The following is a 16,413-nucleotide window of genomic DNA, read 5'->3' on the forward strand; positions in this document are numbered from 1 at the left end:
TTATTCTCTCTCTCTTTAGCCCATATGAAATTAAAGAAACCCTTCAGGTTGTCCTCAAGAAGAAGTGCGATCCTCGAAAGACGTAGACAAAAAAAACCCCCATTCTTGTATTTCTCCTTCCGCTTCCATCATCATTTACCGGCAGCGCAGAATTAACTCATTCAATCCAATTTCTGTCGATTTATCAGATTGACATGTTGTAAAATTTTTGCGCTGCTCTTCGAAAGTTTTACGCCTTTCCCGTTCAGAACCAGCAACGTTTTTCAAAGTTAGGGGAGCTTAGCTCGGAAGAGAGTGTGAGGCCGATCACGGCTGACAATTTTAAAAGGTCGTGAAATCTGGCACAACTCGACTGCAGTCCTCCTCCTTTCCTATATATTTTTTGAATAAGCCATTATTTTGGCGCAACGTGCAATGTTTTTTCATTGAACAATTCGAGAACGGAAAAAAAATGTTTTACTTTGCGCCAAATTCATGAATGGCGTGCGTATTTTGAAGCACCTGGTGCAAAAAGAAAAAAAAAAAACTAACTAAGACCAAAAAAACAAAACAAAACCAATATGGAAAGGGACTTACTATGTCACTGGAAAATTATATACATTTAGTACACGTGTGGTAATAAAAAATGCTGTCCGATCACCAATAATACAAAATTGTTCTTTATTTCTTAAAAGTGTATAAAGTACAACATATGAAATACTGTGCAAAAATATGAAATAGTCACAGAAATGCCCCCTCTGGTCGTACAGTAAATTAGAGCTTTGCAGTGTAATATCTGAGAAATCGTCACTGCTCTCTGTACCTACAGCAATCGTAGGTGGCAATTGTTTTTTTGGTATATAGCCCACTGGATGCCATTAGATGTAGAAAATAGGTACATGAACATGCGGAATTATGAAGGTCTTAATACACATTATTAAATATTACCTCTGTACAAAGCTACGTCCGCATCTTTACAGACATTTGTGACCAAAGTGCAGTTATAAAAAAAACAAAAAACAGACAAGTGAAAAAAAAAAAAAAAAGATGCACCGTAAGCAACTGAAACCTGCAGCTTTTGCTCTTAACCTAGTACATCAAATTAAGTAGTAAAGGATTTAATAAACATTTTAGAGGGTCTGAAAATGTTACCTATGCCCCAAAAAGGATGTCAGAGCCATAAATCCTGACATGAAGTTATGCTGTCAGTGACAATAAGCACATGTAGGCTCACACGCATGTATTTCTGATATACTACATATATGCAAATAATGCTACATAAAAGTAACAGAACTCAAAATTGCCCGACGTTGTGCATAGTCAGGGATTTTGTTTTGCATCAGGTATCCCTTGACGGAGGCAAAAAAATCCAGTGTTCACACACATATATAGGTATAGGATGGAGAAACTGGATCTGGACAAACTCCCCTGGGTGCCAGATGCAATGCACTTATATGAAGGGAGTGGATTCATACAGCTCGCATGTAGCTCCAGTCAAATGTGAGCAACACATTGGGGAATTGCACTATAGCAAGAGTGCAAAAAAATAAAAAATCTCACATCCTGTAAAAAGAATTTTATAGATTTGTTTTTACTTCGGAAACAGAAGCCACAAGTGAATGAGGCCAAGTGTGATACCACACAAAGCCCATGTACAAGAGTGGCGCTATTTCTTTTTTTCTAAATTCTAACTTTAAACAATTCCTTACGACTTTACCGTCTTTCAAACTAACTACCGACTAGAGTTGAGCAGATAAGATTTGCAGTACTAAGACCCATCGGTACCAGAACTGCAAACATCGAGTGCCAACTTCCTGAGATTACTAGACCCTTGCAATGTCATGACGTTGCATCTTGACGCGTTTCAGACTTGGTGAATGGACGTGACATCATGGGGGCCTAGTACATCACAGGAGTCGCCCCGGATCTGCTCTAGTAACGACGTGAATGATGGATCAGGATCATGCATATTATTTTCGCTCACCTCGGAACAGATCCAGATCTGCTTTGTCAGACTAGACCGGTCAATCTAAAAAAAAAAAAAACACTTCACCTTCCCGGGATCTTCACCTTAGTGCATAGTTATCTGATTGGAATGGCATCAAGATACCCGTGAACTTGGGTTAAAGTCATGAAACAGGAGGACATAAATCCTATTCCTGCACTGCCAAAAGAGGCAAAACTATGCAAACACACACAATAGAAATAGAGCTCTCCGTAAAATATCCTTTTTTTTTGGTAAACTGGAGATCTTGTAAAATATGTATCATTCCTGAGAATAACCGTTAAACACAATGAAAAGTATATTTTGTGTTTTCATCACTACGGTCTCTACTAATACCTAGGAATAGCGTCATTATCTTTTTAGTATATCCGATGCGTATTAACTAGGTTTTCTATTTAACTAGAAGTGTTAGTAAGTCGGGCACTGGTTACTAGTCAGTGTGGGCTCTGGGTAGCCCTGTGTTATGTCGGCAGATGAGTAACCAGTGCGTTATGTCAGGGTAAGTAATCTTCTCCGAGCTAACACAACGTTGCAAGCAGTATACATATTTACGCCTGGTATCTTCCTGGTTACATTGTGTTCTCGATAGCTCTGCACAAAACTATCTGCACTTGGACATATTTTAAACAATGCAGAAAAAGACAAATATAGGAACCAGAGTCCTCGTCAAAGTCTACCATTCTTTCACGGACCGTGCTTTCCTTCTGGAGAAAGGTGGTTCGACCCAGACTCAACATCCATAACGGCGAGGACGTAATCTTTCATCATGGTTGACACCATGACCACTTTTACCCCCGAGAGATGCAAGCTCTGCGGGTGCCTTCACTGGACAGGCGCTGAGGCCTGCGGCACGGCCACGTCGCTCAGCCTGCTCACTTCCATCTGCCAGGTAGGAAGTTTTTTTGTTGAGAGATGGCGCCGTGTGTGCTTGGTCAGGTGATCGCTGCGCATGAACCGACGGTCGCACTTTGGACACGCGAACTTCTTCTCTCCCGTGTGCGTTCGACGGTGCCGAGATAGTTCATCCGAGCGGGCAAACTTTCTCTCGCAGCCTTCCCAACTACAGCTGAAGGGTTTTTCTCCTGTGAGAAAATAAAGAAGAGAATTAAACAAGCTGAATACATGGAAGAGCAGAGATTTTTAACACATGCACAATAAAATTAAAATCTTAAAGGGGTTGTCTGGTTCAAGTCAATGCGTCTGCAGTCATTCTGAGTGACTGCAGACTGCGCTGCGGGGATTCGCTGGTTTCAGACCTGAGAATGGAGAGTATGTATGAGTTATACATCCTCGCGGCCAGTGGCCAGGTTCAGACAAGCTTATTTCACAGTCAGCAATGTCCGAAATGACCGAGGGTCTCCCGAACTAAATATACAGCCTCATATGTGGTCAATCTAGGCAGTGCGGTACGGCCAAAGAAAAAAGTGGCGAGTCGCTGCAAAGAACAGTTCCCTCAGGAGGACTCGGTGCGTCTGTACACTACATGGTTTCACATTCGTATGTATTGGTGTCCTGTAATGTCTCAATTCTCCTGTAGAGGCCGCTGTAGGAGTAAAAAGCAGTCAACGGCTATTTCCTACAGCGATAACAACTCATTGACAGGGGGTTCGGAGGGGACAACCCATTTAAAAGGGAGTTTCCCTGGATTAAAAAAAAATAAATAAATTTGCTGCTTTCTTACAGAAACAGTGCCAGGCTCGATGGGTTGTGCATGGTATGGCAGCTCAGCTCCATTCACTTCAAGGGAAAGAAAGCAGCCATGTTTTTCTAATCATGGACAGCCCCTCTAACACGGTGGTATAAAAATAAAAAATACTACATTTATATTTTTCAGTGAATGACAATTTTTTCCTTCAGTTTAGAAATTTAGTACATCTGGAAACTGAAATTTTATATATATATATATATATATATATATATATATATATATATATATATATATATATATATATATATTTATTTTTTTTTTTATTTTTTTTTTATTTGTACAACTAAGTAGTGCAATCGCCACACCACAGACTATTTTTTCTTTTTGTTGTTGCTTCCTGAAATACTATGTGCTGCAGTGAGCACTATAGTAATTTTGGTAACCTACACCTATCAACGTCCACAAACAAAAAAAGTTAGTGACCATAGTAAAGTAGCCACCGGAGATGGAGGACACGTGAGGCTGGCATCTTACCTGTGTGCGTTCTCATATGTGCCTTCAGATGTGAGCTCTTGAAGTAAGTCTTGCCGCACCCGGACTGGCTGCAGATATGACTTCTAATTCGAGAGGTGTCGAGGTGCAAGGAGGCCTTTCCGTCTGAAGGTGCAATGCCTGGCGCTGGTGCAATTGGCGACAGTCGATGACCACTGGACACTACAGTCTTTGTACCCTGCACTATAGGCTGGGGCATTACAAACATCACTGCCCCTTTTGGCACTTGCGCTCCCATGTAAAACAAAGGTTGCATGACTGCCGGAGACTGGGCAGGGGTGTTTGCGACTACTGTCGTCACCATGGAGTTGCTAGAAGAGAAGGGAACCATTTGACACAAGACGGGCACCTGTGACATGGCATTGGCAGGTAATGGCGTGGACACAAGCAGCGGTGGGGATGGCATTTGCATTGGAATAAAGCGGGCATCAGAATTTGCTTTGCCAGCGCAATTTAGGGCGCTGTTCGGAGAGTTTTTGTGTGCAGCAAAGACAAAGGGTTCTGTCTGCGTTTCAGACTTGATCTGCTCAGACTTTTCACCGATTGGCACTACAATGCCAGGCGAAGCTTTCGGCTGAATATTGCACTTTGGACGTTCACAATTCTTTGGCGAAACTGGATGTTGATCGTAGAGCTGAGCATCCGCAGTGTGGCGGATGACGCTAGTCACCTGGGCTTTCGGTTGGGTTGGGCCTGAATTACTTTGGCCCATGTCAGCTGTAGACCTGATTATCTCAGTAGTCGGTACTGAATACGGAGAGGTGATGCCGGGGGAATGAGACATTTCGAACTCAGAAGGGCTGTACGGTGGGGTGAGGCACTGAAAAGGCACAAGAGGGACAGTAAGTGCATCTGACAAGTCCAAAAAATGCGTAATTCACAAAATAAAGAATTTTTACATTTAATCAGAAATTTTCACAATTTTTTTTTTTTTTATCTATTTTATGTGTGAGCTCAACTGTTTGTTATAAGCTTGCAAAAATTTTGCAGAAATGTTTGATTTTATGTATGGCTAAAATGATTAGTGGAAAATGCTCACAAAAACATACATTTTTGGTAAATAAAAAATGCTGTAATAGACATCTTAAAAAATATCAATAGTACAACGCAAAAAAAAAAAAAAAGGAAAAATGAAAAATAAGTTGATGACTCACGGCCCTATATCTGTATGGTCTCACAATCACATTTCTGCACACTTACAAAGGCCGGCATGACGCCGCTGCTGAACTCCGCTGTGGTCAGGTTATCTTCTCCCTCCGAGAGGTCAGATGCCGGGGTGATCGGTCTTAAATCAGTGTAAATTTTAGACGCCGACTTCCAGCGGTTGCTCATGTACATAAGAGCCTCCACAGCTTCAAAGTCATCCTTTTCTGGAGCAGATTTCCAGGAAGAGCTACCATAGGGATAATTTACAAGAACTTCCATTTTATCCATCTGTTAGAAAGAGAAAAAGTCATATTTACTCATATGATTACAGCTTTAATATCAATCATGGTGTTTTTAAATGAGGGTTCTGTCACATGGCCACGCTCACGCCGCTATTTCTGCTTAGGCTGTGTTCACACAGTGCGGTGATATGTTGTGGTTTTGGCATTTTATTGTGAAATTTGCAAAGAAATGCAATTGTTTCTATACAATCCGGACAACTCCTCCCCACAGTGGCTGTCCTAGAGTTTCACTTTTCTATTCATATAAGGAGTTTTTGGGGCATTCTTTTTCAACCTGAAGAGATTTTGATACATGTCTTGTGTAAAAAAAGAAAAAAAAAATATTGGAAAAACAAAAGGGATGTAATTTCTTTGAAGCGGATCCTCATGGTATCCACTCAAAACTGGACACCGTCCAATCAATAGGCTGAAAAAAGGCAGCAGGAATATACTTTTCAGAAAAAGAAAACAACTGTCCAAGAAAAAAAAGTTTCCTGAACACTACAAAATACAACCAAACAAAAAAAAACAACAACTCTTGTGTGAATACAGAACACATGGGACAAAACGTACAATACAGGACCATCATTTTTGCAATTGGGTTTCATTAAAACTTGCTTCCTCCAACCTCTGTGTTGCTCTATTACTGGCTGCAGAGAGCTATCTGGGAGTCAGTCAGTGAGCTCCTTCTGACACTTTCTGAGTGGCCTCATATCACATCAAACTACACTACTCACAAAAAGTTAGGGATATTTAGCTTTCGTGCACAATTTATGGAAAGCAGAAAAAGTATAATGATAGTAGGGTATTCACGTAGAAGCAGCGATGGTGATTTCCTCCTCTCAATCTATTTATTAACACAAATAGCCAATAACAGGGCTGGTACACTCCTAACAAAAATGTCACTGTCTCACTTGTCGTGTGGCCTTGAGCATCAATTACAGCTGACAGCGACGTCTCCTGCTGTTCACAAGTGGAGTCATTGTCTGCTGAGACATGGCGTCCCTCTCATCTCAGGGCGGTCCTCAGGTCATTGAGGTTCTGGGGTGCAGCGTTACGAGCCTGTACACGGGGACTCGGCTGATCCCACTGGTTTTCTATGGGATTCAGGTCTGGAGAAAGTGCATTCCACTGAATTTGAGGTCCCCCAGTGTCCAGCAGCCGTTCCCTAATGATGAGACCTCGATGAGCTGGAGCATTGTCCTCCATGAAGATCAAATTAGACCTGTGTTCGTGCAGAGACACAATGACTGGATGAATGACGTTATCCAAGTAGTAGGGGCTTGTTACTGTACCATTCACCAAGTGTAGGAATCCTGTATTGACCAGACACATCGGCCCACACTAACATCACCGCCAAAGGCTCGTCTGGTGACAACAGTGGCTGATGCATAGCGCTCCCATACATAGTTGGCGGACATAATTTCTGCTCAGAGTGAATCACCTTTGATCGGTGAACAGCACTGAGGCCTCCTGGCCCTCTTTTAGCGTAGATGCTCCCTGGCCCATCCAAGACGATGACTCCTGTGCCTGATAGTGGGGTCAGGTACACTTGTAGGTCGTCTAGCACACAGACCACGCTGATGTAAATGGTTTTGAATGGTCTGACGTGACACTTGGGGGCCTCTCACCTCCCTTACATGTGCCTGGAGTTGTGTGACTTTCATCATCTGGTTCTGAAGGGCTTTGTTCAGCAGTCATCAGTGTGGGATGTGGCAGAGGACGTCCACTTCTCTGCCTTTCTGTGACTCTTCCTCCATCTCTGTTGCCTCCTGCTGATGACTGAGCTCAGTGGTCGCTTCCGCCTGAGATCGTCCTCCCTGAAGCCTCACAATGGCGAGGTCCTGCTGATCAATTGTTAGGGGTCGTCTTGGTCTCATGGTGTCAGAATGTGACAATGAGGACTGTGTAATACCAATTCTAACTGAACCCCGAAATGTATTGGCTAATCCATGGATCAAATGCCTGTTGTGAATTTTGCCATTAAAGGGAACCTGTCACCCCCAAAATTGATGGTGAGGTAAGCTCACTGTCATCAGGGGCTTATCTACAGCATTCTGTAACGCTGTAGATAAGCCCCCGCTGTAGATAAGCCCCCGATGTTACCTGAAAGAGGAGAAAAAGAGGTTATAATATACTCACTCAGGTGCGGTCCCGTCAAATGGGTGTCTCAGGTCCGCTCCGGCGCCTCCTATCTTCATTCCATGACGTCCTCTTCTGGTCTCTGCGCCGCGGCTCCGGCGCAGGCGTACTTTGTCTGTCCTGTTGAGGGCAGAGCAAAGTACTGCAGTGCGCAGGCGCTGGGCCTCTCTGACCTTACCGGCGCCTGCGCACTGCAGTACTTTGCTCTGCCCTCAACAGGGCAAAGTACGCCTGCGCCGGAGCAGCAGCGTGAAGACCAGAAGAGGACACCATGGAATGAAGATGGGAGGCACTGTACCGGACCTGAGACGCCCATCGGAGCGGGACCGCCCCTGGGTGAGTATAATCTAACGTCTTTTTCCCCTCTTTCAGGTAACATCGGCGGCTTATCTACAACATTACAGAATGCTGTAGATAGGCCCCTGATGCCGGTGAGCTTACCTCACCATCGATTTTGGGGGTGACAGGTTTGCTTTAAGCTCCGTGTTAGAGAACAGCAAGTTGTGCAAAAATCGTACTGAAATATTGAACAGTTGGACGGGTGCATCCAAAAGTTTAGAGAAGGTCACATTAAGTCCACCTGAAAGGGCTAGAGGGGACTTTAGGGTAATCCTGAAATGTCACCCGAAAAACAAATATCCAGAACATTTTGTCAGTAGTGTATAATGGGCCAGGAAACAAAGAACCTGGAAAAGCCAAAAACGGGGCAAAATATTAAATAAAACCCAAAGGCCAAAAAATATAATTTTTGCCCTAAATACACACCGTGGACAGCCAGCTGTGCCCGCCGGCCGGTGCTGTTACCATGGTAATCGTCCAACGCCAAGTACGCCGTGCATTATTACACCAGGCGCGGCGCACTCGCTGAGCGTAGATGAGTTGCCTCACAGTGTGCGGTATTGGGACTGTTCACATTACACGTCTGCCACATACACCTCATACTGCAGCTGCACAGGGCTCATTCCTGGCAGGGCATGCTGGGACTTGTAGTTTTGCCTTTGCCTACGCCCTGCTGACCCTTTGTGAGGGTTTCTATGAGCACTTTTTATGTGCTCCGTTATTATTACAGGGCTTTTTCACCCCTACCCCCGGCCTAGTGGGCGAGCGGCCAGCCCTGGTCATGTGTGTGAGGACCCGCCATCCAGCGGTGACGGCACGTCAGCCTTTGTGTTGTTCTCACACACACACACGCCTTCCTCTCCCCCTCAGTTACACAAACACACAGCCGCAGCCAATCAACGCCCTCGACGACGCCCATTGGCTACAAAAGTCTACTAGGTCGCACTGCGATTGGCCAGCGGTCTCCGGGGCGTACACGTGAAGCAAGCGTGATCAGCTGCTGCTTTACAACCCTCAGGAAGCGTGAACTCCGGCACCCGCCGCTCAGTCACCTTTCACCCAGTTTCTGTCAGGGCGCGTCCCCGCCGCACGTGCACGCGGTACACACACAGGCTGGCGCGCCGCCGACCGTGTGCACCGGGCAGCGCTGTTATCACAGGTAATGTGCGCAGTAATGAGGAATAACCGCACAGCAGCAGTGGCCACACTGCCCTGTATAGTGGCCAGCGGGGACTAGTGTGCATGATACGTCACGTGATCACCGGACTGGCTGCAAAAACGGCATTATTAGCAACCCAGGGCTGTGACACTACAAGGCCCAGCATGTCCTCGCCATCTAGTATTAGAAGAAGCACCTCACCCCAAGTGTCTGGCAGGACCACAACTCCCAGCATGCCCTGGAGATGGCAAACCATCACATCCAAAGCATGCACTATTTACTGACAGTATAAGTAAGTGCCCCCTCCCCGACACCTATCATCACCCACCCCAGGAGGCTGGGACAGGACTACAACTCCCAGCAAGCTGCAAACCATCAACCAACTAAAATGCAAATGCAGGCAATATTCACTAGTGTCATAAGTAAGTGCCCCCCCTTCCAAAAGCACAATAACCATTGGCCCATCCTAGGATGCGGTGGCAGGACTACAACTCCCAGCATGCCCTGAAGCTTGCAAAATAGAAAATACCAGTCCAGATCCATGCACTAGTTACTAGTATCATAAGTAAGTGCCCCCCCCACCCCCTTCACCTCACAATAGCACCATCACAATCTCTAATAATCCTACTAGGGCAAGAACTACAACTCCCAGCATGTCCAGAAGTTTGCAAAATACCAGATCCAATCCATGCACTAGTTACTAGTATCATAAATAAGTGCCCCCCCCCCCCCCCTTTCACCTCACAATAGCACCATCACAATCTCTAATAATCCTAGGGCAAGAACTACAACTCCCAGCATGTCTAGGAGTTTTCAAAACATCAGATCCAATGAGTGCAGTGTTTATTAGTATCATAAGTGACCCCCCCCCCCCCCCTTTGCACTCTCACCGCCATCATCACTTTACCCCACCCCAGGAGTCTCTGGGAGGACTACAACTCCCAGCATATGACATGGAGGCTGCCCAGGCACTGTGGATGGTTCATTATAAGTGCCCCCCTAACAATCTCACTGTCCCAATGTTTAGTTCCTCATGCAGGCAGTGTGCTCGGTCTGGAGCCCACCCCAGTGACCCGGAGCCCACCCCAGGGACCAGGAGCCCCTCACATTGAGATGCATTTGGAGCAGGGGATAGCTCATAGACTGTCTCCCAGGCCTCCTGCGCGCCCCGGTACAGCCGGTGCCGGCACTCACCTCGGTGTGATGGGCAGTGTGCTCGGTGCTGCTCTGTCTGTACACAGCTGCTCCATTCACCACTGCTACTGCTCATGGAACGTAGACCCGGGCGGGGGAAAGCCTCAGCCAATCAGCGACAAAGGTGTGTAAAGCGGCAGCCAATCAGAATGCAGTCCGCACGTGATCAGCTGCTGCCAAGCGGCGTGGTAGCCCTGTAGTCAGTGCGTGGTCCAGCAGCAGCAGCGCGGCCGGGAAGTCCCATAGTGATGCAGCATCCCCGGCATCTCCGCACTCATCCAGGCCGGGAGGAGGGGACGGGCGGGGAGGCAGCGTGACTAATCGTCACGTCTCAATACTGCTCAGTCCCATTCCCTTCCCCCTCCCTCCCACCAAGCCAGGACTCGCTGTGTGATCGCCGGCCCTGCAGCCTTTGTTCTCCGGGGGCATCAAGGGCGATGGGACATGATGATACACAGACCTGGGATTGTTGTGCTTTCACCTGGCATTCCATAAGGGGTTAATCTCATTAATATTCAGTGCGTACAAGCGCAAAATAGTTGTCAAAATTAATAACTGCCATTTACTTGTCAAAAAGGACAAATCCTGTTGCTTGCCGCTTGTTGCCTAGGTGACCGGCCACTTTATTAGCAGTGGTGTTTCCTCAGCAGTGGAGCGCAGCACTTATAAGGCCATGTGCCCAAGAGGAGCTTTTGATGTAGAATTTCTGCCTTTATTACTCACGTTTTTCATTACAGTGGGTTTTCTTACTATGTGTTTCTATCGCATTTTTTGCCCTGCGGTTTGTGTCTTTGTGTAATTTTTTTAATAAAGCTGCTTTGTTTTTGAATCTTTGTGGTATTTTGATTTCACTGAACTCTATTGACATACGTACGGGCGGATTACTTGTGTTTCTGATCAATTTCTGCTGCGGAAATGCACTAACGACACGTGCGGGTTTTTTTTATCTACTGATTTTCCGTATCTTATGTGAAGTCTATGGTGAAAATCTGCATAGAAAACTCCACGTACCCTCAAGAGAAATTGCCGTGCTGCGCAGGGCTGTGGAGTCGGTGAGCCAAACCTCCGACTCCGACATTTCCATGGCTCCGTCTCCACCGCCCTGGTGCTGCGGACGTAAAAACCGCCCGGCTGGTGGGTTTACGCAGCGGTGAGGAGAGCGCTATAAATCCCATCCACTTTGCTGAACTGTAAGACGCTGCGTTTTTTTTTTGTCTAAAACGCGGTAAAAGCTCATTGTGTGCACATAGCCTAAGGCTCCAATACAGCGCTGATCAGAAGCCGGCCTGATGTCCGGATGTGCTGTGCAAGTTTTGAATGACCCCTTGCTCCTTCTTCACCATTTTAAATTAAAAAAAAAAAATTGATATCGCCGCTTCCATAAAAGTCCGGTCTATCAAAATATAACATTAACCAATACAGTAAATGCTATAAATGGGAAAATAATTATCAATGTCATCTTTAAAAAAAAAATCTATTCTATGTACGCCAAAATAGTATTAATAAAAACACCAGCTAAAAAAACCCAAAAGACTAATCATATCTATGTCGATAGAAAAATAATTATAGCGTTCCAAAAATAGTGCACAAAAGCATTTTTTTTTTTTTTTTATTTACTTTTTTCACATTTGGCATCACTGGAATCACACTGACCCTGGAAATCATGTTTCCATAACCATTTCATTGTTGTCATACAATGAATGGCGTAAATTACCACCTTCCACTATACCCCCCCACACACACACAAAAATGATGAATTGCATTTATTCACTGCATGTTTTTTTTATGGCACGGTGGGGAGGTCACCATTTAAATTTTCTGCTCAGCAGGAAAGCACAAATCGTCGCCTGCAGCCTATTGAAGTCATCAACAAACATATCTCCTAAGCTGTGATCCTAAACTTTGTCCTCCCTTATCCTTTTAGGAACTCCCAGAGGGGGAGGGGAGGAGTGATGTCACACACGAGCAGGCCCCGCCCACATTTACTGCAGCCGTAATGCGAGCTAACCATGCATTGGGTGTTCAGCGTGATGTAAGCAGAAAATATCAAAACTGCTTAAAGAATTTTTGCTATTTTATACCATAACATATGTAAAAAAATATATTTATATTTTTTTACTTTTTTGGAAAGATCCATTAATTTTTAAAGGGGTTGTTTGGACGTCCATATCGGAATCAGTGAGCGTCCTTTGGGGACAATAGGGAGAGATCTGAGTAGTCCAGTGTGGGCGTGACTATTTCCGTCCGTGGCCTGTTGATTGACAGGTCTCTCCCATTTATGCTCACACAGGAGAGAGCTGTCAATCAACTTGAGCAGGGTGGAGAGAAGCCGGCTAGGGGGCTGCATCAGACTAATCAGAGCTCTCCTATCATACCTGGATGGCTTTTCATTACCATGTTTTCTCTGAAACTCCGATTCCCTACTGTCCCTATGGTTCAGGCAGCATGAATGTAATGACTTGTTCCCTTTAATTAACCTGTGAGATGAGCACCGGAAAGCAAAAACAAAAAAATGTCAGCGCTAGAACTGCAATTTTTCAGTCACTGTTCCTCCCACAGAAAAATGCAATAAAGTGATGAAAACATTGTATGTACCTCTCTCCCCCCCCCAAAAAAAAAGTATATAAACTACACAGAAAACAAGTCCTCATACAAATCCATCGATGGCAAATACTAATGTATATTTTCTCTACTTACCGTATTTTATTTGCTGTTTTAAACATTTTCCAAAATGACCCTGGCTGTCCATGGAGTAATGGAGACGCGGAAGAAAATGTTCCTGCCCCCTGTGACCCCTCGTATCAGTGTATGGACGAGGACACATTTTGCCTCTGATGTCCATGAGATAAAATGATTTGTGGAAGGCCATGTAAAAACTGGAAAGAAACCGCCGACCTGACAATTACCGGGGAATAAATTGGCGCAAACACTGAATTCCTAGGAAAGTAACAGAAATCATCAGCATGGACGGGCCACCACCAGTTTTCTTGTAAGTGTCCACGTGTCGTCTTGCAGCGTATTTTTACTGCATTTATTGGATATTAAATGATGTAAATACTACACTCCCAAGAATCCTGAGCACCGGAGCAAGTGAGGAAAGGAGTTTTCCAGGTCTGTTACATTGATGGACTGTTTATAGTCCTGGTCATCAATATCAGATCGGGGGGTTCACTCCTTGGCACCTCCATCAAGGAGCAGAGTGAAGAGGATGCATTATTTCAGCAAGTGCTCGCCCCCCTGTCTGCCTTTGTGTGCATTTGCTAGGTGCCGTTACTGCAGCTCAGTCCCATTGGAGTAAATAGGACTCGGCTCCAATGCTGAGCACAACCATACTCAAAAACTATAAAAAAAAAAAAAAAATCTCAACATACCCATAGTGCTGACCACACAGCAGAATGATTGCTGCTTGGAATCTGCGTAGTAAGAGCTGAAAATCTAAAGTCTAGGGCAGGATAAAAATTGTGCTTCAGCTGCCTTTGCTCAAAAAGGATCTAATTCTCGGAAACAGTATAATAAATCTATCAGTGCTAACTAACCCTTTGTGGACAGCCATTTTTTTTTAGCATAGATCAATTTTTCTAAAGGCATTTACAGTGATGAAATTGCATCACCAAGAAGGAAAAGTTGTAGAATTATCCGAATCACAAGACGGATAGGCAAGTTACTGACATGCAAATGGTGAAAAATGTGGAAATTAAATTTTAGATACATCTCGATTTATTCAGCATCAAGTATGAGCAATGCGTGCAGGAATCCCCGCACTTACAGCCTAGTCTGCTATGAATGAGGAATTCGTAAAATCATCAAGATCTGCTGCTGGCAGCTTCCTGTGCAATTGCCGACCAATGACATCGCAGACCTGGGAAACAAGTCCAGAGATGCCGCAGACAGTGGTAGTATGTGTAGGCCATGCAGGCTGCTCACAGTAGCATTACCAACATGCGAAAAATGGCTCCTGGGACACTTTGGAGAAATTGCCGTACCACCGGTTCCATGACAAAATCAATGTAACGCCAAGTGGTTAGTGTACCTGGAATGAAGAGTAGAGGGGTCCGACTACTCTACATTATGCCATCACAAACCATTATCCTGGGAGTAGGTCTGGCGTCCCATTCACTTGTGAAGGCCTCTTTATGGTGTAGCCCTCATGGTCTCATCGGATTCAGAGAATAGCGTAGAGCGATTCTATTCTGTCCTGAAAGTGAAGTCGGTCCGAGGACTGTCTATACCCTGACCGTGAAATATGGTGCCTTTACCTACACTTATCTGACCATTCAACCCAATATCGGAACAAATTGTGCATAAATGGTCAATTTATTTGATCGAAATCAGTCTTGAGGTACGTCCATAGTTGTTACACAGTTTGAAAAAAGACCTAGGTCCATCAAGTTCAACCTTTCTCCACAAATTGTACATTTTGTCACTTTTAGAACCCACCCACCCACGTTTCAGAATCACTCTGGATTTTCCATCTGGATTGTTTGGAAGAAAAATTCTGCAGCAGTTTACAGTAGCAGCAAAGTATATAAATCTCTGACACTTCTGTAAGGTCGAAGTTAAAAAAAAACCTTAGACCATTTTTGCTATTTTTATTACTGTTTCTATGCCAATTGGAGGCCGTAGCAGTCACACGGGGCAAAACGTTACCCCATTATTATTTATTTATATAGCACCATTGATTCCATGGTGCTGTACTGTAGAAGGGGTTACATACAAAATACAGATATAAATTACAGTGAGCAAACTAACAATGGTAGACTGATAGGGGCGAGGACCCTGCCCTTGCGGGCTTACATTCTACAGGATGATGGGGAAGGAGACAGTAGGTTGGAGGCTTTGCGACAGCTCGTGGTGGTGAAGGGGCAGCATGGTGATTGCAGGCTGTAAGCTTTCTTGACGAGATGCATTTTCAAGTTCCATCTGAAAGTTCCGGAACTGGCTGATAATTGGACGTGTTGGGGCACAGAGTTCCAGAGGATGAGGAACACTCGGGGGAGACGTCTTGGAGGGGATTGGGTGAGGAACAAATACAGGTCCTTCTCAAAAAATTAGCATATAGTGTTAAATTTCATTATTTACCATAATGTAATGATTACAATTAAACTTTCATATATTATAGATTCATCATCCACCAACTGAAATTTGTCAGGTCTTTTATTGTTTTAATACTGATGATTTTGGCCTACAACTCCTGATAACCCAAAAAACCTGTCTCAATAAATTAGCATATCAAGAAAAGGTTCTCTAAACGACCTATTACCCTAATCTTCTGAATCAACTAATTAACTCTAAACACATGCAAAAGATACCTGAGGCTTTTAAAAACTCCCTGCCTGGTTCATTACTCAAAACCCCCATAATGGGTAAGACTAGCGACCTGACAGATGTCAAGAAGGCCATCATTGACACCCTCAAGCAAGAGGGTAAGACCCAGAAAGAAATTTCTCAACAAATAGGCTGTTCCCAGAGTGCTGTATCAAGGCACCTCAATGGTAAGTCTGTTGGAAGGAAACAATGTGGCAGAAAACGCTGTACAACGAGAAGAGGTGACCGGACCCTGAGGAAGATTGTGGAGAAGGACCGATTCCAGACCTTGGGGAACCTGAGGAAGCAGTGGACTGAGTCTGGTGTGGAAACATCCAGAGCCACCGTGCACAGGCGTGTGCAGGAAATGGGCTACAGGTGCCGCATTCCCCAGGTAAAGCCACTTTTGAACCATAAACAGCGGCAGAAGCGCCTGACCTGGGCTACAGAGAAGCAGCACTGGACTGTTGCTAAGTGGTCCCAAGTACTTTTTTCTGATGAAAGCAAATTTTGCATGTCATTCGGAAATCAAGGTGCCAGAGTCTGGAGGAAGACTGGGGAGAAGGAAATGCCAAAATGCCTGAAGTCCAGTGTCAAGTACCCAGTCAGTGATGGTGTGGGGTGCCATGTCAGCTGCTGGTGTTGGTCCACTGTGTTTCATCAA

At 44.8% G+C, this 16,413-nt stretch overlaps 1 protein-coding gene across 3 annotated transcripts; it reads right to left on the bottom strand.

The window, feature by feature from the left end:
• Positions 1-643: 643 nt before the first annotated feature.
• KLF10 (KLF transcription factor 10) lies at positions 644-10,866 on the bottom strand. 3 transcript variants are annotated; one of them, XM_077270983.1, is made up of 4 exons: positions 10,446-10,866; positions 5,385-5,618; positions 4,167-5,004; positions 644-3,066 (listed from the first exon to the last, which is right to left on the bottom strand). In XM_077270983.1, exons 2-4 carry the CDS (start codon positions 5,616-5,618, stop codon positions 2,807-2,809), a joined length of 1,332 nt encoding a protein of 443 aa, XP_077127098.1. In that variant the 5' UTR covers positions 10,446-10,866; the 3' UTR covers positions 644-2,806. The 3 variants fall into 3 exon arrangements, with proteins under 3 accessions (XP_077127098.1, XP_077127096.1, XP_077127097.1); XM_077270981.1 differs by lacking the exon at positions 10,446-10,866 and adding an exon at positions 8,519-8,943; XM_077270982.1 differs by lacking the exon at positions 10,446-10,866 and adding an exon at positions 8,840-8,890.
• Positions 10,867-16,413: the final 5,547 nt, after the last annotated feature.

Source organism: Ranitomeya variabilis, chromosome 6 (genome assembly GCF_051348905.1).
Source record: "Ranitomeya variabilis isolate aRanVar5 chromosome 6, aRanVar5.hap1, whole genome shotgun sequence".
Lineage (NCBI taxonomy): Eukaryota > Metazoa > Chordata > Amphibia > Anura > Dendrobatidae > Ranitomeya > Ranitomeya variabilis.

Excerpts from the sequence above, each read along its gene's own strand:
- KLF10 (XM_077270981.1), bottom strand. The coding sequence starts at position 8,560 with ATGGTAACAGCACCGGCCGGCGGGCACAGCTGGCTGTCCACG. Across the intron at positions 5,619-8,518 it reads GGCACAGCTGGCTGTCCACG|ATGGATAAAATGGAAGTTCT; the intron begins GTGTGTATTTAG and ends TCTTTCTAACAG. Across the intron at positions 5,005-5,384 it reads GCGGCGTCATGCCGGCCTTT|TGCCTCACCCCACCGTACAG; the intron begins GTAAGTGTGCAG and ends GTGCCTTTTCAG.